Genomic DNA, 24418 nt, shown 5'->3' on the forward strand with positions numbered 1-24418 from the left:
CCTCTTGCTTTGATGCAGTATCTGTGCTCAACAGTATTAGATTGTTTGTTGCAGGCATGATCTCTCTCTGCCTGCTGAGGCTGCTGAGGCATCATCAGAACAGGTGGAACGTAAATGGCACAGCATGTGCACCTCACAGTCGTGACGCACGCTGATATTTCTAAAAAAGCTGTCATCCATTTTGTGGGCAATGATGACGATAGTGGCGAAAGAAGAGGTGGTGGTGGGGTGGGGTGGGGTGGGGGGAGGGCGAGATCTGTTGGTCGAAAGGGCCATCAAGTGGCCAGAAGCTGAAGTGCAGCCCTTCAGAGCAGAGCTGCAGCGGATAGTACGGTAGTAGTAGTAGAGGATCTGTTGTAATGAAGCCACCAGACCGGTGAAACACTGCTTTCTCTTGCACTGAGAACGGTCACGCTTCACCAGGTCCTTTGAAGTGGACTCAAGGTGTCATTTTCTGCCAAATGATTCTCCAAGAGGTACAATTCCCAACTCTTCGAGAATATATATCTTGTAATTGGATCCATTTTATTACCTCTTCCTTGTATAGACACCAACTACTGCTGTGTCACTAATGTCCCGGTGTAACTGCTCTACCAGAAAAAAAAAAAAAAAAAAAAAAAAAGCAGATGTAAGTGACACCACAGTTATCTTGTTTCATAAGGATATCTTTTACAGACTCCTCAGTAGTTCTGCTGTAATGCCATCCTGTCTCCTTTAGAAACTGAAGAACTCTTGAGTTCTGCAAAGGCAGGTAAACCCTACAGGTGCCCGGACTCAGGTCAAGGTAGCTCATGAATAAGGTCAGCAGTACGTGAGAGGTTTAATGCCACACCTCTTTTAGGCACCTTGACCCAGTTAATGAGTGAGTTTAAAGGTGGATTGGCAGAGCCTAAAAATTGCAATGTGTTAACTGCTGATCACTACGCTGCCTAACATGTTGTTAGAACTTGTCAGAATGAGTGAACATGTTCTTCCCTTCGAAACTAAGTGGCAGCTGTTAATAAGCAAGCCTTTAATTCATAAATTGGCCATGTAATCAGTTACGTCTCAACATGAAAAGATGAAACGTATGCAAAGCAACTGGGATTCAGGCTAAAAATAGTGTGTTTGTCCTGGAGTACTTTAGTAGATTTTTTTTTTCTCAGATGCTCAGTTAAATCACAAAGTCTGCTTTTCTCCTTCAACACACCGCTTGGCTTTGTTTGTGATGACTTTGCTGATGTAGATCCCTGGTGTTCTGGCACAGATAATAGAGGCAGATATTTGCTTCATACTTCCAAACATTTGTGAAAATCTGTAATTAAATTTCCGTCTTCCAATTTCTGTTTTGTTCGTTTAATGATTAGCTGACTGAGTTTAGTTGTTTTGGTTATCCTTGACATAGTGCTATGTTGACATAAAATGTGGCTATCTGCCAGGGTGCACAGTCATTTGGGGGGGGGGGGTATTAAATTAAAAAAAATTGCTTGTCAGATTTGCATTTGCAACAATTTTTGCATTGCTTATTTACATATCCAGCCAATAAGACTCGCACATCCCTATGGTGTAAACAGAGTTAGCACCCTAAAAATGTTTTACTGTGCACAAAATATTCTAGGCTTATGTTTGTATCTAGTTTGGAGCTTATTATTTGTTCAATAATTTTGAAAATATGCAGGTCAGGGCAGCTGTGGCTACTATCCAGTAGCTTGTCACCATCAGTATGTGAACGGGTGAATGAATGAATGTAGTGTGAAGCACTTTAGGGTCCTTATATTAATGTTTTGATATAATTCAGAGTGTATCTTCTTTTACTATTTCTACTAAATTTATAAGTTAGGACATTAATTCATATCATTTGTCTGGATATAGACAATTCAAAGATTGTATTTTTAATTGAAATCTACTAAAATTATCTACCTAGTTATCTAGTTCATTTTTAAGAACATTGGCATTTGGTCTTAGCTCATCTTTCATCATGCAAAATGACAAAATATTAATTTTAAAGTCTACTGTAAAAAAAAAATTCAACCTGATTATTTTTTCCTGGAGATATTGTAGATTGTACTTACGTTTCAATGATCGTAGTATAGACAAATGACAGTTCTTGTATTTGGGTTTTTGAAGGTGTCAACAGATAATCAAACTGCAGGTCATTCAAAAGTAAATCAGTGTGCCTGCCAGAATCCTGATTGGTAGCAGGAATATCTCACCACTCCACAAATCCTCATTCTGATTCTCTGCTTGTAAAGAGGTCGGATTGAAAATTATGTTATTGATCTACAAGACACTAAATGGTCTCGGCCTAAATTACGATCTAAATACATCGAGTTATTTTTGTATTTTTTTTCCCCCCAGGTCATCAAATACCTGTCATCTCGTGTCCTGACTCTACAGCACCATACTATACAGGAAGAAGGAATGTTGCCCAAACTAAAAACTTTATTGTTCAACCCGAATGTTGCACAACGCAATCTTAATACTTAATTTAGCAGGTGTTCTTAGGTAACAGTAATGTTTTCTGTTGTAGTATACTTCTTTTTTTGTTAAGCACCTTCTTTTTTTTTTCTTTTGGCAATTTTTCCGTTACTTGCTTTGTTTTTTTTATATATATCTTGTGCTTGTGGCTTAAGCCAAAAATAAGTAAGTAAGTAAGTAAGTAAGTAAGTAAGTAAGTAAGTAAGTAAATAAATAAATAAATAAATAAAAGTAATTACTTAAGCACTTTTTCAATCATGTATTGTGTTGCGTACAAGCACACCAGCACGAAAGTAAAGCTCTTTTTTTATTGTGGTTTCCTGCAGTATGATAAATTACCTTGACTTTTCTGACCATATTCGTTCATTGTTCATCAGCGTTGCTATACTGAAACGTATTTGCCTAGTAGCGTATTCACAGCCGCGCGAGGGCAGCAAAGATTATGACGCACTATAACAGAAGCGCGTGCTTACTCCCTATATTTTTTTCCTTTGACAGTTCCTCATGCTGAAGGTTTGTTTGTTTGTTACCGTGTCACCCAAACGATTTAGCTTCGCGTCTACAAATTCTTCAAGTATTTTCTAGCATGTCCGATATACTTTTATTATTATTATTATTATCATTTTACATAATTTTTATATGTGATATTAGTGTGGAAGTTCTGGTGACTACATCAAAGGAATTAGGTAACATCTGAGGCTCTTTGTGGGAGATTCACCATGTCTGGGTGAATGGGAGGGTCTGCCTGCCTCCTTCCTAACCTCACCCGCTGAAGTTAAAGCAGAAAGGAGGCAGTCTCTCCAAGCGTGGACAGTCGACAGGTCGACGTCATGCTGCTGCAGCCCAACAGGAGTCCTCTCCTGCTCACCGTCACCTGCATGTGTTTCTCGGGAGCTTTGCTTTGGTCTTACCAGGAAGAGGATGCCAGTGAGGGGTAACTGTTTTCATGATCACTTTTAAACTAACAGAGAAGAAAAAATATGTTCAACTCGGTTCAAAATGTTATATGTTTTCTTTTCCAGGGAAAAATGCTCTGAGAATAATATTTCAACTACAAAGTATCCCTGCGTGAAGTCGACCGGAGAAGTTACGACATGTTACAGGTACACAAAGTTAAATGTATGCAGTAAAAGTAGGAAACAGGAAAACTGCAGTGTTGCAAAATGTTAATCTTAAATCTGTTGTAATAAATCAAATTACCAATTAGCTTGGTTCTTAAAATGAAATAGCGTTTAAGTCTGAAATATTTAAATTTTATATCTGTCTCAAGAAACAAAAAAAACAACAACAAAAAAAAAACAATTAGAGAACAGTTTGTTTGCTTTTTAATTGTTTCTAGTGAACAGATTTCTCCTGAATTTTATAAGCACAATCCATTAAACTTACATGCTTTATACATTTACTTATTGTTTGGAGCTGTATTTACATATGAAAATAGATGGATACCTCCACTGGAAACCTTGTTATCATTATCCTGTGCCCTGACACTGGAGAGTTTCTAAACAATGTGGATTAATCTCCTGTCTGAGGCTACAGATCAATTTGTTAGTAGCTAATCTCTCCTTTGTGCCCAGCCTTCCAGGCATAATGAAAACATACTGCTAATTTTATAAAGTTATTGTTTGTAAGAAATACTTGGAACTCCACTGACCTCATGGAAAAGTTCATGGTTTAAAATTACTCCCATGTGACAAACAGTATGGATTTTGTATAAAGTAACACAATTAAACAAGCATATTGCTACTCATGTTTGGAAAGAAACTGTCCAGAAAGATGGATCATTTAACTAAAACAAAAACTGCAGAAGTGCTACTGTAACATCTCCAAACCACTTCTTAACATTAGCCTTGATTATAAACTTTTGAGGGTGCTTTAACCTTGTTTGGGGTGACTGGTGGCTCAAATGGAATGGGATACGCTATTTACAGACTCATTGTGATTTATATTAAAGGCAAGTGTGTTTTTACTTCAGAAACACAATCATAAAACTTAGTTAGGGAGCAAATTTCAAACATGTTGCAAAGATCTTAATTTACAACAGATCTCAAGTCCCATTTAAGGAAAGATTTGTCAAGCTAAAAGTCTGACTGTTTCTTGGGTTTCTCATGAAAGAAACTGACTTTTGCTTTGCATTGCTTGACCAACCTCTGTCCTTGGTTAAGTGACATCCTTGTTTGATCTTCTCATCTTAAACAGTCTTGACATAATGATGTTGGTTTATGGTTATTGGCTGCAGCCGCAAATTGTTTCCCACACTGTTTATTTAAAGAAGAAAAATTGCTTCAGCTAAAAGCCATGATAATGTCTCCCAGAGTGCATTTCAGGTCACCTGCACAGTGTGAGCTGAAGACTAACCCAGCAATCCCTTGCAACATCAGTTAAACAAGTCTCATACATGGCTCCAAAAACTATAAAGCGTGCCTTGAATTCGATTACATCAACGTGGAAATTCTATACAGCGTGTTTCTCTACCAGAGCTAATGTGACTTGCCGCAACATGATTTAAGCTGGCAAACCTATGATGCTTAAAAAAATATACTTATGGTATTCATTAACTTGGGAATATATAATTGCATGAAGCCTATCAAAGACCTACTTTTGATTAAAGTTACACCCAAATATATAACCAGAAATGTTTACATTTTGGTACATTACAACCACAAATGGCCAAAAATTGGTTCATTGTTTTACACTTTTAACCAAATAATGTAACAAGTGTCACAAGCTTTTGACGCCCTTGAATGAAATCCAGTGCAACTAATCATCTGCAGAAGTTCAGTGTGCACCTGATTCTGTACAAATCTAAGTGCTCTGTGAAGGGCTGAGATATTTATTAGAGAGCACTACTGGGTATTTCACAACAACTCACCAAACAAAGTACGATCATCCAACTTAGCTAACAGGCTAATTACAGTCCAAAAAACTTGCATTTTTTCATATAGGAATGCTACACGTTTATACACTCATGTATTTTGGTCTATCAAAAAATTACACGAAAGAAATGCATCAGGGTTTACTGTTGTAACGTGACAAAATTTGAATAAATACAAGAGGCATGAATACTTTTGCAAGGTATTGTTTATTGCAGACCTTTTTTTTCTGAGGAGGAATGCAGAGATGTTTGTCATTGTTTTTTGTCACTCAGCAGTTCAGGTTAAGAAACTGAATTTATTTGATTTTCTTTGCATTTTCATTTCTTTGATAAATCTGCTTTAGAAGTCTTAAATAGACAGCACAAAAGACACATACTGTGGTATGTGTTATGCAACCATGTGCGGAGCTTAAGGTTTCATTCTGGAGCTATTTATCATGTTGTGAAAGGAAGCAGAGGAGACACCAGAGGCTGGTGCCAACTCAGGCCTTCTCTTTTTGACTCTTTCACTTATTCCACATAGAGATCGTTTTGTTTGGTTTCTTTGTTTTAAAGGCCTAATGTGCCAGTACTGAGCATTTTCAGCCTGCAGACTCTGTGCCTGTGTTCACAGCTCTAAAGATCACGGAGGTAAATGTGCTTGGCTCAAAAGTGAAACGTGGAAAAAAAAAAAGAAGAGGAAACTTGTAGGTTTTCAGTTCCAAACCTACTTAAATCACAAATTCCTGTGATTGCAACATTATACTTTGCTTAAAACCAGTGACGGGTTTGATTAAGATGATAAGCTGTGAGCTGCTTGTCCCACTTTGGCAATGCTTTCTGAGCTGAGGCCTGCTGCGTTTTCGCAATGAATTGCCCAGAGATCAGTTATGATCATTATTTCCAGGAGTGTGGCTTATCTGCATAAAGATTTTTGTTTCTGTTCTTTTCTTTGTCGGTCTGCTGGTAATTGCTTGCTATGTTAACGATATATTTTTTTCCTCATAATGTATTTTTCCAAAACCGCAATCCCTGCTCTGTGAACCCGTAACACTCTAGGTCCAGAGAACCTCTTCATAACAAAAAGCAGGATTAAAGGAATTACTGAATAGGATAGACGGCTGTGGTAAGAGTAACACTTGATCTGAATCCAGCCTTCAAATTTACTGGCCTTCAAATTCACCTTAGTATTTATCCAGTTAGCTAAATAACAATTTTTCAGAAATATGGAAAATACACCTCAAAGACTTGTTGATGAAAAGCAGCAAGTCTTTGCACTTTTATTGCACCTTTTTTAGTCTGGTTCCCAAGCCTCTGACAATACAAGATGAGAGCCAGATCCAGTGTGTTAACCGTCTTCAGGATGGAGGGACATTAATAATCTTTGTTTATATTTATATTTCTCCTGTGACAAGAATGTATGAAACAGTGATTTCACTGACTTGATTTATTATGTATACACTGTCAGCTTTAGCCATCTTGGAAGAAAAAAAACAAAAACAGAACACAGTCAAAGTCAAACTTTTTGTGTGTACTTCAATGACAGTTGCATTAAAGTTGGGAGTGGTATGTGTAATTCTTACGTTTTCTAAATGTAATGAAGAAATGTATTTGCCGTCTTTGTCATAGCAACAACTCTTAGGAAAGTTGACATTAAGGCGTAAAAAGCTGCGACAACATTTTATTGGACAAGTTCCACATTGAAACATTATAGTAGGCTAATGCATACATTCTTGTTCCTTTCCATTTCATTTTAATGCAAAGAACAGCAGTAACAGTTCTTTGTCAGTGTTTGCTTTTAATCTAATTGTTGCTTTTCAGTTAGCTTGCTGTAGTTTAGAAATATCTTAAAGAAATGTAGTTGTTGATTTAAACAGAGAGAGAGTGCCATAAAGTTCCAGTAGAGTTATCACTTAAAACACGTTATTCATCTTGGCCACAAGGCCTGAACCCCCTTTTGTTTCCTTTGGTTTCATAAAATCTGTTTTTAACATTAGATTTAAATTTATTCCACACCTTGGAATAGCTGTCTCAGCAGGACTTCCTGCCAGTGTACCAATTCAAATATATTTCTGCATGAAAAACTATGTAGGGTTTTTTTTTTATTTTGACATCATCGTTCCTCCAGTGATCATTACTCTATAAAAGACATTTTGGCAATTCTGAAGGAGTTTAGCATGCCCCAGATAGAATGCTTATTACTCTCTTGGTCTACTTCTTGTCTGACGATGATATAAATGTTCTGGATGGAAAGGAAGAGTGGGGCCATTGACAGTATATATCTTATTTAAAAGAGCTTTTTTTGTTGAAAAAACATGTCTTTATGCAGCTCCTCACATCATGATATTACAAACTAAACCTTTATCTAGCCTCATTAAGCTTCTCCTTAGCAAAGAATAAGCTATCTAATATGTCACGGTCATTCAAAAAGGTGCATTGTAAATTTTGCAACTTAAGTGTTTTATGTTGTCATAAGGGACGTCAGAAAATAATTCAGTATCCATAGAGATGGTGGTTTGAATTAGGCTTCGATATTAATTGTTATTGCCATATTTATAACGCATTAATACTTAATCCCAATGAATTTTTAGATATTAGCTATGCACACTGCCAGAATGAGGCTCCCTGTAACACTCTAAAAAAATACAAACTAGTCACATTTTTTTTTTTAAAAAGTTAAAATTACTGAGTTGAAAACATTTCAAAAGCAATAATTTTTTACGATTAGGTCAACATCTTACCCGAGGAAAGAGCATAAAATTAGCCCAAGCTGTTTCTCAATAAACTATAAAAGAAAACAGTCTTATTAATCTTTATTAGTAGACATTATGGAGATAAACACTAAAAGTCACGGCAATCTTAAATGCTTTTAATGATTTACAGCAGCCGGTTGAGACTTTGATTTCTGTGACGTTATCAGAAAAGCTTTTAAAAGTGCAGTGAAGGAAAGTTGGTATAATTTTGGTATCTGTAGAGGCGTCTCTGTTAATAAAATGCAATAACAGTTCACCACTTTAAGGAACTACGTTCGGAATAAGTGACTATGTATAGAAATACCCCACAAAGAGAAACCACATCTTTGAAATGATGCATAATGTCCCGTCAGAAAAAAGCAGCGTCAACATCTGTTTTCTATCAATGGTCAGAAAGAGGATATGAAGGCTTTCAACTGGAGTGCTTTGCTGGTGTGGAGATTGGACTGTGGATTTAAGGAGCTGACATGAACATTTGGTTTTGCTCCTCAGTGACAGCTCCCACACAGTTACACATTAAAGGGATGTAAAGTCACAAAAGAGGAGGTCAGCTATTGTGACAGACGATCTCATTCTGTCTGATTTAAAACCTGCTGTGATTTAAGTTGGAGATTATTTTAAAAGTCCAGCCTTCAAGAACAAGTTTCAAACCTTGTTAACCATGTCTATAAAATGTATTTTAACAGAGGATTATAAGCACAAATTCATTGTGTGCTCAATGAATTTCAAAAACTAGAGTTGGGCACACAAGTCTGAAGTCATGATTCTTTTCCTAGTTTGTAAAATTAGAAAATTTTAAACATGCAATCTCAAACATGTGGATGCATACCCATTAATATTTTGTTAAATATGCTTGAGCAAGTTGCATCTTTACCAATTCCCTCTGGCAACCAATAGCAAGCAAACTCCTTTCATGATTCTTGCTTAATGTTTGACTACGCTTTGCTAGAATTAGTAGAGTTCATTCAACTCCACAAATCATCAGCATAGCTTAGCTTAACATTTGTGCCCAATATCCAAATTGTTTCCATCAAAATACATTGGTTTTTCAGGAATTGGTCAGGAGCCCCCATCATCATTGAGGCAGCCAAAAAGTTGATTAATTTTAATGTTTAGCCACATCATGTTGTCACTACTGTAACTGGTCAAGGTGCACAAAGTAGATGGAAAATTATTAAATTAGGATGACTAGCTCCTTATCAGCAATGACATTGCTTAACAGACCGTTTGATGTAATTGGGTTCAACAGGACAACGATCTCAAAAACACCCCAAAAAATTCTTTGGGGTGTGTTTTTAATTCAGGTCTTTCCCAGTAAACTAACCAGCAAACTTTTTGTGACCCCCACTCTTCCTGTAAGAACTCCCACCATTTCTTCCAAGAAATGGAGGCGTTGCATAAAGTCGATGGTTGACGTACAACTTCCTATGGGGTGTCTAACTAAATATTTGTCAGGATTTATTTACATACTGGACAAAGTCGATTTTTTTATTTACATGTCCATAATTTATAATTTCTATGTTTTTTTGTAAAAACAAATAGAAAAAAAATGGTTCACAGTGAGATTTTTTTTTAGAGAAACATTTTTGTTTTGGGAAAACATTCACTGCTTTATAAAGGCTTAGTTACTTTGCCATCAGTAGACCTTTTTTAAAAGTCAGGGATAAAGGAGGGATCATATTTGTGGTGAAAAGAGGCCACAGTCTACAGTTTAAGGAAAACTGTGGTTGAACACAGTGGTTTTGTGTGACAGATTCATACATTATCCTCATCCATTAGAGAAGATTTATAACTTCTCTGTCTGCTGAAACAACTGACACAGTAGTGTATGTTGGAAGGAGTGTCTGCCTGCCTCAGCACATTATCACGGCTGTGAAGTCATTAGTTCATTAATAGCCTATGTGAAGGCTGGTGGACTACACAGATTACTAATTTTGATCTCTGTAGTTGCAATATTTTTAGACTGAAACTATTAATGGGCAGTGTTGTCGTTTCTTCATTAATTTGCTTGGAGAGGAGAATTTGAAGATTCTTTTTCTTGAGATTAAAAAGTGCATTTTAAAGCAGCTTAGTTGTAAATGTGTTGTAAATGTGCTAGTTGCTTTCTGCTATGCATATAGTTACAATCAGGCTATAGCATGCCTTACTTTCGAGTCTGGTTATTTTTGCTCATCGAAAGTTTTGATGATTTATCTCTGTGTCTATGTGCATGTCCCACTTTTAAAAATACTTTTGTACAGGTGTTAATATTTGCACCTGCACATGCAGTTCTTGGATTTAGACCTACATTTTAACTTAGAAGAAGCTATTATTATAACACATCCCTTTAATCTGTTTTTAAATCTGAAACAATATTTTGATTTTTGGTAGGGCAGTTCAATTGGGAATCTGTTGCAAAATTATTTGTAATTTACAAACATAATTTTTGGGTATCAAAAATTAAGTTCAAGTTGTTGCAGACCTTGAGTCAAATGGTTTTTTAGTGGAATCTGCAAGATTTTTTTTCTGTCTAGCATTAATCAGGGTTCCTGGACAATATATCCGTACATCTGTCACTCACTCTTGTTTTTTTTGCAACTTCCCCACTCAAAGTCTGAGCCCTGTAAAATAATCTGCCATAAACATTTTGTCCAAAAGGGGTGCTATTTTGTAGTCTACTTTTAACATTAAATTAGATTCGACTATACACTGAGTGGGGAATAGCTCTTTAGTCATACTGAGCTAAAGACTTTAAGCGTCTCGCAGTCCTAGCTTGATGCTCAGGAAGAGTGAAGCATTTATCATGGTCGAACATAGAGGATTCGATGGGGGTGTCCTGTCCCCACACACAAAAATAAAAACTTGTAAAATCGCGTATGTAACGTTCCAGGACCATGCACATGGTATAAAGCACACATGGGGTCCTCTTAGGACTGTAGGGAGGGTTAAAAGATGAAGCAGCAACTCATTCTCCCTCTGCTCCAAGTTAGATATCATGGAGCGTAAAATATGTTCAAAGCAGGGGAGGACATAATAGTGTTAAGGAGCACTCTCTGGTGATTCATGGACAGCACAAACCCTGTCTCTTCAGCCATATTGTTTTTTTTAACACTCCTAATTGATTTTTTAACAGAAATCTTAATTTTTAAACCCTTTCACTATGTCATATTTTTATTATACAGTCCACTATGTTACGAATAAGGAACGAGAGACCTTTTTCTAGTGCCTTGCTTTCGTGTGCTCATTTTTAGAAACATAATTTTGTCTTCAAATGTTCCGATTCTTATCAAACTCTTTTTGGCATGACAATATAGAGAGTGTAATTAGATTTTCTTTTTTTTTCACTTGCTGCATTATCTCATCTGTTTGCATTTCAGAAAGATTCTGATAATAAAACATGTTTTTCCATAGAGATTAAAATGCTTCCCAGCATGCCTTAAAGCCAGGACCTTTTTTCAGCATTTTCAACCTCAGACTTCAGGTATAAATTATCTGGAGGAATTGTTTGAAATATTCAACACGCAGACACTTCTGCAGAAAGGCATTACGGATGTAATGGATTAGGAGCTGTGTCTCTGCTTTTTCCTGCTGAATATCTGTTTCCACTGTTCTGACCATGATATATGCTTGGAAACCACTTAAAGGTCAAACAACTTGCACAAAATGATTTGTAAGATCTGGCTGATCATTTTAAGACCTTCCATGCCCTGTTTCACATTCAGCTGAAACCTTTAAAGTCACGGGCACTTATCCTTACTTTAAATTACTACTCAACATTTTTTTTAGGTATTTTGGTTTCTGAAAAACCCACTCTTGTTTCTTTTGGCTGACTCTCCTGAAACCATCTGTTTCTTTCCATCGAGAACTGTTGTGTGGTCACGTTTTGGTCATGCTGTGGTTTTGCAGTGGTTAGGTGATGCAGTGATAAGTAGTCTACAGACTGCGGTTTTTCTGCCTCTGTGCTCTTAGTCTGTATATCCAACACTATTTCTTTGTTGCTTTTAGCCTGTTTTTTTTTTTATCTACTATTAAGCATATTATTAGAAACACATTGAACTATAGTTACAATTGGCACAGAATTACATTTGTTTGTCAAACTCACAACAGCAAATCCTTTTCTTTTTCATTTCTAGCTTGGATTTTTGAAGACTTAATTTAAATTCCCATTAGAGAAAATTAAAAGCGTCTAATTTATCAGCCCTAATGGACAGCATTTAACGGATATGTTTTACTTGCACCAGTGAACACACATCTCTATATATCAGTCTTTTCTAATTGTAAACAGATGGAGTATTCAATGTTAATAACAGATTTTTGAAGCGGCGGCTCATGTTTGGTGGTTCTTAACAGTGCAGATGTTTCTCCCTCCCTTGAGAACTGTGCTCATTTACTGCTGAATTACATTACACTTGAGTCACTTACGGTTCATTTTCAAAATATTCCCCATTACCAAACACCGTCGGTGTGTTAGTCCACCTGTCAAGTCTTTGTTATACTTTAGTAGTAGAATTGCATTTTGCAGATCTGCTTAAATTACTCTGACATCTTCCTGCTCTTTGCTTTTTCTGTTCTGCATTAAGGAAGGTGCGAGTGTTTCACTTTGTAATGTAACCCACACATTAAGAAGCATTACTTTATTTTAATTATAACTTAAGTTAATCACTGTTGACAAATGTTTGCGTGGAGCTCCTGAGCACTGTATAACATTTCACTTCAGCACTAAAATAACATGGAAACCGTAAATCTCAAGTGGGATAACATGGGCCATATTTTAGTTACCTCATTCACCACATGTGTTTGGAACATATGAAAAGCATAAAGACAGAACTTTTTTTTTCATGTAATGGTTATTTCCACAATTAAGGGTGAAATCTGTGTTGTATGGCCTGTATTTAATGCACTTCTGTTCGCTAACTAAAGTACAGAGGAGAAGTATTTGCAAATTTACAGACTTCTTGTATCTTTTTCTTCTTCATAAATGTTTTAAATCATAAAGCCAATTTTAACATTAATCTCAGATAAGTGCCTAAATATAAGCAGTGTTTAAATAAGGATTCAATTGCTCAAGAGTACAAAAACAACCAAGCATTAACATTGGCATCTTTGATCAACATCTGGTGTTTAAATTCTTTGTCTGTGGTAAGATCACCATAAGCAAGAGTTGCAAGCAAATAAACACTTACTCATGTCAAAAATTGGCGTCTGAGTAATCAATGGCTGTTCTGTTGATCCTTCTGATTCACCTGAATTACAACAGTAGCCAGACATTAAAATGGCTGAATTATTTCCAATACAGAATATTTATTTTCATTTTTGTCACTAAATGGGTGCAAGATGAGAAAGAAAACACAAAAATAAATAATGGGGGCCTTTACAAAACTCAGCATTGGTGCCCAGGGATTTTAAACAATAAAACAGCACCAGAGTAAAACAACTGAAGCTGTTTGACACATCCTTATTGGTTTATACACATAATGATTCATAAATGTGACCGAACATTCCAGACAGGGAAAGACATTGAATATTTCAAAAATACGTTTGTAATTCATTGGCTCTGGCAGCTTCAATTACCTCTAGAAATGGTGAAAAAAGTGAGTGGCAGGGAAAATATGCTGTTCTATGCAATGTCCTGATGTCAGATGACCAATAAAACTCCCTCTAGAAGATTCCAGCGAGCAAAATTTTCATGTAAAATAAATATTTTCTTCAAAGTAATCAAAATGCTTTTTAGCAATCATTTTAAATTAGCTGACATCAGCGCCTTTGGGAACTTGTTTTATAGAAGTTCTTGATTTTTAAGTTTTTCTTTACCAATAGCCAACCAAGTAACTCCGCTGCTTTTGGGGAGTAGTGTTCTCTTCGTGTTTGATCCTTCAAAATGCTGGACTGTATTCAGAGCGCCAAACTACGGGATGTTCCAGGAAGTAGCACACTAATGGTCTTTCAGATCGTCTCTGAAGCTTGTCTGAAAAATAATATCCTTTGTCTGTTTTCCGTGGATGCACACTTAGCACCAAGAAATCACAAATGGAACATATTATGTGCCATGTCTAAGACTTTCTGTGAGTGTGATAACCACAGTTTGAAACATTATCCTAAAATGGACAAATAATAGCCACAGTAATGACCCTGATCCATGAGTATCTAGCTTACCAAACTACACCAAGGACGCATTGACTATTCAGGACATCACAACAGGGCAAAGTTCAGCATCTAAAGCATTAAAGGCCTCCCTTGCCTGAGTTAAGGTCAGGGTTTTATTATTCTCTGACATTAGGATATTACATGCGTGAATAATTGCAAGGAATTTCAATTACTTACAGTCCCTTCTAAATTCAGCTGTTTTTTAGTGAACGTCAAGTGCTTTTCATGGTCCCTTCTGTAGTTAACATATAACAGTGATATTTGGCCTTTTTTTTTGTTATGAAGCGTGGTTTTCATTAGTATCATATGGAAGAGCTCAGGGTAGTTTACGTTGACAGACAGTGTTCCTCTGAATAATTTCCTGAAGAATCAGTTTCAAAAACATCAAAAATAACCTGCGCGTGTCTGTAATAAATGCAGCTTTTTTTTTTCTTTTTTACACAGCAGTGAAAGCTTAACTTAAACAGGGAGAAAGATAAATTTAATATGGTAAGGTTTATGATGTTTAATACATCAGTAGAAGAGATTACAGTCATATTTGATTTGTTTGAAATGGGAACACCAACTGTGAAATAGCTTCAGAGTCAGAGGCTTGACCTGCTTCTATTGATTCAGGCTGGGAGGGTATAGAGGCATTTTTGACTCCATAGCGAGGTCTGTAGTTTTAAATAAAAAATACACAACGTCCCCCTTTAACGTTACCACTCTGATCAAATCATCACTTTTTACCGAAGCATATTCTTGTAACAACATTTTAGAAACATTCAGCCTTTTAGTTTGAGGGGGGGAAAAAATCCTGCTTCAAACTTTTTTTTTTTAATCATATACCACCATTTTTGCTTGCACTGTTTTTAATAACTAATAAGTCTCTTTTTTCCCAATCGACAGCACATGTCCTTTTTTATGACAGTCCGTAAGGTTATTAGTCTGAATTTTGACAATTGTTCTTTTCCAAATCTCTCAAAATCCTTTGAATTCTTTTAAATGCAAATTGTTTTCTTGCTATATAATCCAAGTACGCTCCAAGTTCAGGATTTTTTGGTGGAGATCCAATTGCATGCTTTTTATGCCAGTATTTCCCTGACTGTAAACTGAAAATCATCAAAGTCAGCAGAAAAAAAGCTTGAAAACTTAGGTCTGTTTGTAATCACAGCTGAAAAAAATCTAATTTATTGAATATGACAATGATATTGCAAGTTTTCCTTTTAATAAAGCAGCAAAACAGCCCATGACATTCACTCTTGCCACCATGCTTGATGATTATGATGTCTGAAATGCTGCTGAATATCTGATAAAACATGATGCACACATTCTAAAAGTGATTTTTTTTTTATCAGTTCACACAACATATTTTGGAAAGTTTTGGGGATCATTAAGATGTGCCTGGAAAACTTACATACAGGTCTTTGAGTCCTCTTTGGGCACATCCTTTGGGCACAGCGAGGCTGTGCTCGTCTCTTTCTTGTTGTCGACGTAATGTTAGAAGGCTAGACACTTCTGGGAAAGTTCAAAATTATTCCGTGTTCTCTTTGTTTATGGAGTCTTAAAGTCTTACAAATGCTTTTGCAACCTTTTTCTAGACTAATATATGTCAAGGACTTTATTGCGTTTTGCTCAATAAGACCTTTTAGCCTGCTTCATATTATCAGATGATTAGGCATTTACTGATTGTCAAGTCAGGCAGTAGTCAGAGCTGGTGTGAGTATTGAAATTAAACATAACATTTAAAAGATGTGATTAATCATGATTAATAAGGAATTTTCCAATGAGGGCAATTACCTTTTTCCATAGGAACAGGTAGGCATGCACAGTATTTTTCCCCTTTAATAAAATAATCATTAAAAAGGTCCATCCTGTATTTACTCAAGTTGTGTCTGAATTAGTTTTTTAAAGCACTGTATGCCCATGGGAAACAGGAAGTCAGGGATTACTAATTTAAGTTTTCTAAACATGTAGTATAAACTACAAGTTTATAAACTATAAAAAATGTTCTCCCTTTATATGTTAATAATCTTAGCAAACAACACCAATCAGTTGTTCCTTCATTATCTTTAGAGTTGACGGGAATCTATGCAGACAACAACTGTGTCAAAATTGTGTTGCATCTCTTGAGCTGGGTTCTGATGGGTTAATCATACTCTGCCCTTTTAAGTTTCGTGAGCATGATTGCTCAAGTCGTGTGGTAAACTTTGTATAAACAAGCTACAGCACAAGTTGTATAATTCGCTACTCTCTCTCTGTCTTTCTCTCTGTCAAGGTGTGAGATAAATGGGATTTAGAACTATCAAAATAAAGTGAGTGACAATAAAAACCTTCTCAACTTTTTCCCTTCAGAGTTTTCTCCACTAATCAACGGAAAATTATCTCAGGTTTGTCACCTCTGTGCCTATTACCATTTATTTAACCTTTTTTTTATGTGAGTTAACTATATATATTGTGCAGCTTGTCAACCTATGTTGTTTGCTGCTTTGCTGCAAACCACATTTTCACACTTAAAAGTGAAAATCTGAGTCTTTAATCCTTAGTAAAAAAAAAGAGGGCACCTCTCAAAATGTTGAACTTTACTTTTATTGGATGAGTAACCACAACTGTGCGGTTTCAGGGTAACCCCAGCAATAAAGTCGTTTCACACTCAGCACATTTTTTGCTATGATTTGCACTCACCGAGTCCTTACGTTGTGTCAGGGGAGAGGAAAATAAAGCAAAAGGGCAAGAGAAAAATAGGTTTTAAATTAGTAACAATAAACTGAGCAGGAAAATTAAACTACTTTAAACCCTAATTTCTGTTTTTACATGAAGAGCCTTGTCATGGGTTGTTCTATCAGGTCTGTGTGTCTGTCATGGTTAGTGAAATGTCTTTTGTGGGTAGTTCAAATGGTCATTAATCAATGAGTTACAGTAATGATTGATCAAATAGGAGAGTGTTCGTATCTCTGAGTGCATAAATGTTCTGTAAAACTAGAGAAAAATAAGAACAGCATCATAAAAACTGTTCATTATCAAAGGAGAAACAAGGTTTTATGTGACAAGAACATGTTGGCCTTCATCAGGTAAAAGGAAGATGAAATAGTTTGTTTTCTTTCGGGGAGGTTTCAGTTTAGCCTGCCACTTATTTCCAAAATGTCTTTGTAGTTTATGCCCCCTTCATTCACATCACTTGATTTTAAGTCTGTAAAACAAAGTGATGTTTATTTGACATTAAAGTTTTAAAACTCAGTATAAAACTTCTTTAAATGTGTTAGAGGTTTCTAATACTGAAATGAAAGGAAACTTCTGCTGTTGATTAGACAGTGACTGATACTTTCCATTTAGAAGATAATCCAAATGGTCATTATAGAACCTGCTTGTGTGCTGTGTGAAAGTGGTTTTACTGGAGGTTTATTGTGGTAAGAAAATGAGCACAAGCAACAGAGATACTACGGTATTGAAAGGTTAGTGGGGCAAAGCCCATTTAAGAGATGGGGGACTACACGAGCTGCAATTGACACATTCCTAGTGATAAGCCACTCCAGAGCTAGACGAGTCAGAATCGTTTTACCTGTAGAAAGGAGAAAAATTACTGCACTGTTTCTCAGTCCAAAGTTTTCTTTTGAGATGAAAGTAAAGTTTACATTTCATTTGGAAATCAAGATCCAATGGAGATCCAATGGACTGCTTGAAGTCCAGTGTGAAGTTTCCACAGTCAGTGATGATTTGGGATACAGGTCATCTGTCCTCTGCTGTTGTAGGGCCACTGTGTTTTCTCAAGTCTGAATTCAGCACACTGCTCTAACAGGATATCACCATGTTCTGCTAACAGAGATGTTAATTTCAATTTATAGTAGGGTCAGGTGGTCAGGTATCACAGTGCTTGGTTTCCAACAATCTGACCTGACCTTTGGTGTCAGACAACAATATTCTTACTCCTCAGACAACAAGTAATATATGGTCAAGAGGAAGATAAGAGGCTTCTGATTCAACAGGCTCAACTATCTATTTCAACTTAGATCAAATGTTCAATTCAGGACCTGCTTTTGTTTTTGGTCTAATTATCAAGCATTTCTACTGCGACAAAGTTGTTTTCTTAGAGTGAAATTAATCATTTTTGGTATGTCCAAAAGGTTGCGAAAGATTTTTTATTTTTCTTTCTCTTCACTTTCTGTTTTTAAATTCTTAGAAACTTATGTTTTAATGGTATTTGTGTTGACTTAAATCTTCACAGATGCCTTTTGAGACTTTATTCAGTAAGTCTGTTAATGTTTTGTATGCACAAATCTAATTTTGTCAGCTTCTATTCAGTGAAAATTGTGTGCACCCCCAACTGTGACCCCATGTTGAGAATCCCTGTTGGAGGATGTATTTTTGTGGAAGTTGTTAAACAACTGGACTGACTTTCATCTCTACATCAGGTTGCAGTTAGAATGGGCTAGCTTCACTATACAGATACAAAATAATCATTTTCTTTGGAATCAAGTTTCATCATATCCCATGCCAAGACATATGTCTGTAATTATCTGTAACATCACTGAAGATACCAACACTTGAAAGAGAATTTCAACTATCAGTTTGTTTTAGCAGAAACTTTAGCAGTTTTTCTAAAGGTCTGCTAATACCAAAACCATCAGATGGGAATGTCCTTTATCCATTTCTGAGTGATGTATTTTTAGCTGAGCAGATGACCTTTCCAAGGTTTTTAGAGTCTGGAGTTTTGGGACACGCAAAGGTATTCAGGCATTCAGACGACGTACTCACTGTGCTGAGTCTTTTTTGTCAAGGGATTGTTTCTTTGGATTCTTCACTGGCAGCTGTGTCTCTGCAAATGTGATGTTGATCTGTTTAACTCTGGAATCACAGATGTGTTGCTCAACTTTATCTCCTGTTTATCTTGACAGCCAATAAGTGTTGCAATGTTGACACTCTTTTGGCATGCAATTGCAGCTTTTGACTTGATCTATCAGATTTTGTGCTGTGAATTCCCAGAACAAGCATTCAAACCTAAAGGTTTTACAGGTTGTCATTGACTCTCGAATATGTGGATTTCGATGTACTGTAAGTGCATTTGTTTCACACATAGGTGTGAGGAACCGTTTTTTTCATCAGGTTCTTGTTTTTTATGGGGGTTTCTCCTGGGTTTATAGTTGTGATCATTATGTGTTTTATTTGTTTTGATTAAACAAGCCTTGTGTGTGTTTTATTTTAGATTTGTCTGTTCTTACTTACTTAAGATATAACATTAATTTCATTTCTTGTGTAAATGTATGTTTCCCAGCTCCACTGTCAGTGTTTACTTCCCCTTGCTCCACTGTGTCACCTTTCTCTCTCTTCCTCAGCCTGCCTTCTCCTCTACCTTCTCAGCTGCACTCAGTAATGAGTCCTGGTCCATTTTTCCAGCAATCACAATCCTGATATTTACCTTCTTCTCTTTGTCTCACACCTTACTTATTTGTATTACCCGGTCTCTGTGTACCCTGGCTCTCTGCTTTCTCCTCCCCCCCAGTTTGTAAATTGTGTTTTATCTTCTTTAATAAAAATCATTTTCATCATTTACCTCTTGGATCCCAGCTTGCATTTTCGTCTACTTTAGACAAACAACTGAACTTTTCTGTCATAATTCTCACCAAGGAAATCAATACAAATAAGGGTGTGTGTTACTGTAAGTGTAATAATGCGAAATGATACCGAAAATAAGCATGAAACTCACAAAAGGCGTAGCTACCCAAATAAATGGCTAAAAAGTCCAAGTCTAAAAAGCAGAATTGAAAAAGCAATTCTACTACTTATCAGGTTAGTTTCTAATTATCCTAACTGATGGCCTATCAAAAGCTTTTTCATCACCATGTCATATAATCCAAATCCAATAGAGGGTGCAATCAAAGTGCTCTCTCAAGCAAATTCATTGTTGTAAAGCCACAAGTTTGCAACCAATAAATCAATTTTTAGGCATTTCTAGGTCCAAAATCTGGAAGTTGAAAGATTGCCTTACAGAGGAGTTTGAATAAAAGTCTTAAAGGCTCTCCAAGACCTAATGACCACCAACAGAGTTCTTCAGAAAGTCCTGGAGTTGTGCAGTTTTTCCATTAAAATTAAGTAATGCACTCAGATGCAATGGCTTCTATGAATAATATAGTTTGGCCAGATTAGATCAAAATCTAATTCTGTAATTTCTCAACTCCTGCTCAAAGGAGAAATTGCCCCGTTCAACATGTGGTTTGTTGTTCTGCATATGATAATGGCAGATTTAATGTGATTGAAAACAAGTGGACGGGAAAAAAATGCTAATTCAGTCCTCATACGGATCTGAAAGTAAAACCAGAGTGGATTCCTCAGCAAGATAATGATGCCAAATGCACAGCCAAGTCAATTCTCAGTTGGTTTCAGAGGAAGAAAATAAAGCTACTTGTCAGTCACCCCAGAATGCAACGTAAGATACCATGAAAAGGCAGATTAATAGACCATATTATGCAATAGCAACACATCAAGTTTCTCCATACAGGTGGAATCTTGAAGATACCGTTGATGTTTTTTTTTTTTTTTTAATGACTTTTCTATTAAGTATTAAATAAATATTATCATGCTCTTATATTTTATTACAAATATCTTAATTTATGGACTGATATGTTTTGATTTGTTTGTGTATGCGGATTACCAAGGTTGTTACTGACATCTGGAATAAATTTCATGTCATTAGGGTCAATAGAAATATATTCACCAGGAAAAACCTTGACATATTCAATCCATTTTCACCACAGTATATGTGCTTATTGTTCTTATTGCTTCCTTTATCACTTGTTTTAGTGTTTAATGAAGTTCTAACCATTTCATTTAGTTTGAACAGATGGGGACATGCATCAGTTTTTTTTTTCTTTTTTTCCTGTATATCACATATGTCAGAGTCAAGGCCCGCGGGCCACATCCGGCCCGCGAGAAGGTTTTTTGCGGCCCCTGGGATGATCTTGATTTATTATTAGAACCGGCCCGCAGACCGCAGCAAGCCGGCACCCCGTCTGAAAAAAAATATCTTCCTTATTTGAACTGTAAGTAGTTCTTTAAATGTTCTGTGAGATGATGTACTTACCCATGTATCCATAACAACCGGAACTTTCAATATCCACCAAGTTATTGCCGAAATATACCGTCTATTAAACGAGTGCCCCCCGGATTAATTACATTCTCTGCAGCTGCAGCTGCGAAGTTACCGTATTAACCCGATACTTGCTGGAAAGTGCAACGTCTCCCCTTTCAGAAACCGTTGGAATTTTTCCACTTAGCGCTACGTGTGGCGGAATTACGGTACTGCAAATTTAGATGTGTCGCCGGCGACACATCTAAATGCCTTGACTCTGACATATGTGGATTAATAGATTTTTGCACTTTATTTTATTGTATTTCAATCCAATTATATTTTAAAAATATTTCAGTTGTGTCTGTTGAAAATTAAAGATTACTGACAGAGCCATAAGAAAATATTGCTTTATTTATCTGATCATATTGGAATATATTTGTTAGGTTTTCAGTAGGTTCAATTAGGTTCACTAGACTATATGAGTCATTTAAAAAAAATTTCAATGAACATTCGATCAGTCCGGCCCTCGGCTTGTAGCTAAATTTTTTATTTGGCCCTCCGTCCATTTGACTTTGACACCCCTGCTGTATATCATGATATCATATCCAGATGGTATTTTAGCAGTGCAGAACAGGCCGAGCAGCAGCAGCTAGACTGTCACGTTAAATTTTATCTCAAGTGAAAAGTTCAAGGCAAAGAGTGGATTACTCTGTCTCAAAGGGAAAAAATAAAAATACTTCCATTTGTTCTGTTATATAAGAGGAAATTCTCTCTCCTTGTATTTGCCGGAGCAACCGGCAATCTCTTAAGAGATCGTGTAGCTTATCAAGCAGCATCTAAAATGTACAAGGAATGTGGTTTAAAAATAGTTGATAAATATTGCCAGGCTGCTCCTTCTAATCTTGATTGTTTCCTCATAACCACAATCTGCAATGATTTGCTTCATCAATGTTAGGATTTGCAATACCTGCTATAATTTTTCATGTCATGTAGGCTGATTGCTAAATTGCCCACATTATTTCTGTCAACATGTAGCAAGTAATAATTCTCTCAAGTGTGTTTTTTTATTTTATTTTATTAAGATAGATGGGGCACATGCTGTTCTCATATCCTTGCCAGGTCCACAAAGCTGTAACTTTTAAACAGATCTTTTCATGTGACAAAGTTTTAGGATGCACGACTTTGCCAGTAATGAACAGACTGAATGTTCTGTCAACATTTGGAAAATACAGAAAAAGAATTTAGGCAGAGTTACTCCTGCTGACGAAGCGTCTAATTTTATTGATGGTTTTGTGCAAATATTCTGTTCATTTGAGGTTTTACATGACACTTAGCCAAAACCGATGTCAGTGTCTCGCATGCAGAAAAAGTGCCAAAGCCATAAACCTTTGGAATAATTTAAAACACCACATAATAATAAGAATTTAGAGAATGATGTGAACATTTTCTTTGAAATGGTTTTGATTATGATTTTATAGATTATAATTTTGTCATACTATTTTAAAATTAATGGTATGGAATTAATGGTAATTAAGCTAGTAAATAGTTTAATTTCCATTTAAATTATTTGATACAGTTTCTCAGATCTCAGATGCTTGGTTAGCTTGTGAAGTGCTTTGTGTAGATCTTTTAATAGAAAGTCATTTTATGTTTTCATATGCATTGCATTATAATGCTTATCTGGTTACAGCTGATGGAAAATAATCATTTTTACCTAGAGATTCAGAATAGTTTAGCCTTTCTTTGTAACCATGTTTTCAACTTTTCAGATTTCATTGACTACAATTATAATTATAATATTTGCACTTAATAATCATAATATGTATGTCAATCTACCCATCCATCCAATGTATTTTTCTACTGTGTAGCATTTCTTATGAGGTAAAATCATTTCTTTCTTTACTTTTGAAATTCTGTGATGGTGACAAAATTGGTTGTTGATATTTTGATTGATACATATCAGAAAATAAGAGGACTCTATATAGAGAGTTTTTATTTGTTTAACCAACTCTATAAAACTCAATTCATTCAAGTTGAAAACACTATTTGTTACAGAAAAAAAAATAATTTCCTAAGTACTTTATAGAGTTTCCTTTTAGATCCAGTGTAAAAACATTGATTTGGTGGAAACAGTTGTTTGAAGCTACAAAAAACATTGTCTGATGTGTGGAATGCAGACATGTTTTTGTGTATAAATGGTCACACAAATAATCCTCTATGTGGATTGCTTGTGTTGTCTCACAGCTGTGTTTATGTGTGTGAAATATTTTAGACATGTAATTGTTAGAAATAAGAACATGCTTGTCCAAATTGGTTCTGAACCTTTTCATCCTAATCTGATTTCTGCTTTAAATAAATTCAGTGGACTCCACCACTTTGAGTTGTGTGACAGCAGGAATTATCAAGTTCTGGTTAAGACAAACTGGGGCCAGGCTGGTTCATCGTGTTGTTTCAGAGCAGAGCCTCTGTTTATAAGGTGATTAAAGTGCTTATGCTTCACCCCAGGCGACTGAGGTCAGACTAGCTTATGTCTAGATTTCAAGCGGCTGGTGTAAAGTGATCCGTATCACTGGCAAAATGAAATAACCTTTAGGGTGAGAAAAGGCACAGGTGGCAAAATAAACAGATTTTCTGTGATGTTCCGAACACTGAACAAGTGCAGGGCTTTCTGTCTGAAAGTAAATGTCAGTCACAACGTGCCCTTCCTGAGCGTGCGGATGTGTGACCTTGCAAACATGCGGCTCATTGATATTCTTGGAGAAAAGTGTCATGAAGGCATTTGGGAAATCTTTCCCTCTTGTTCTTTAACTTATGAATATCAATGAAAACCACATGTGTTATGAGTTTGTTTGCTCATTAACATGAAGTAGATGATTAAACAGGATTTTATTTTTAGCTACTGTTCGCAAAGGTTCAGAAGCTCTGGATATTACAGTTTGGTTTCTTTATTTTTATTTTTTTGTTTGTTTGTATTTTTTGTTTTCTGCTTTTGTTGTTGTGGTTCTGACATGAAATGTTTCTCAATTTTAACCCCCTGGTGTGATGTTTAGTTCATTGACTGCAAACATATTGATACTGGTAAATATTTTAAATTTTGTGACATGAAGACAGCAAATTTCTATTTTTTAATAGAAATGTTTTATGTAGTGGCAGTGCAGTGGGGCCATTCTCTTTTTGTTTTTGGATGATTGG

At 36.0% G+C, this 24418-nt stretch overlaps 1 protein-coding gene across 2 annotated transcripts in view; it reads left to right on the top strand.

Annotated features, from left to right (window-relative positions):
* The first annotated feature begins 2066 nt into the window (after positions 1-2066).
* The window catches only part of ccbe1 (collagen and calcium binding EGF domains 1), a 39438-nt gene continuing 17086 nt past the window's right edge, over positions 2067-24418 (top strand). The window contains exons 1-2 of one of the 2 annotated variants that reach the window (XM_088010890.1): positions 2067-3391; positions 3480-3560. In XM_088010890.1, the coding sequence (XP_087867016.1) occupies positions 3288-3391; positions 3480-3560 (185 nt within the window). In that variant the 5' untranslated portion in view covers positions 2067-3287. The remainder of the gene's footprint in view (positions 3392-3479; positions 3561-24418) is intronic. The other variant, XM_088010889.1, reaches the window with a different exon arrangement.

Source organism: Poecilia mexicana, unplaced genomic scaffold, assembly GCF_051168715.1.
Source record: "Poecilia mexicana isolate PSO_F unplaced genomic scaffold, ASM5116871v1 scaffold_12, whole genome shotgun sequence".
In the NCBI taxonomy this organism is placed as follows: domain Eukaryota; kingdom Metazoa; phylum Chordata; class Actinopteri; order Cyprinodontiformes; family Poeciliidae; genus Poecilia; species Poecilia mexicana.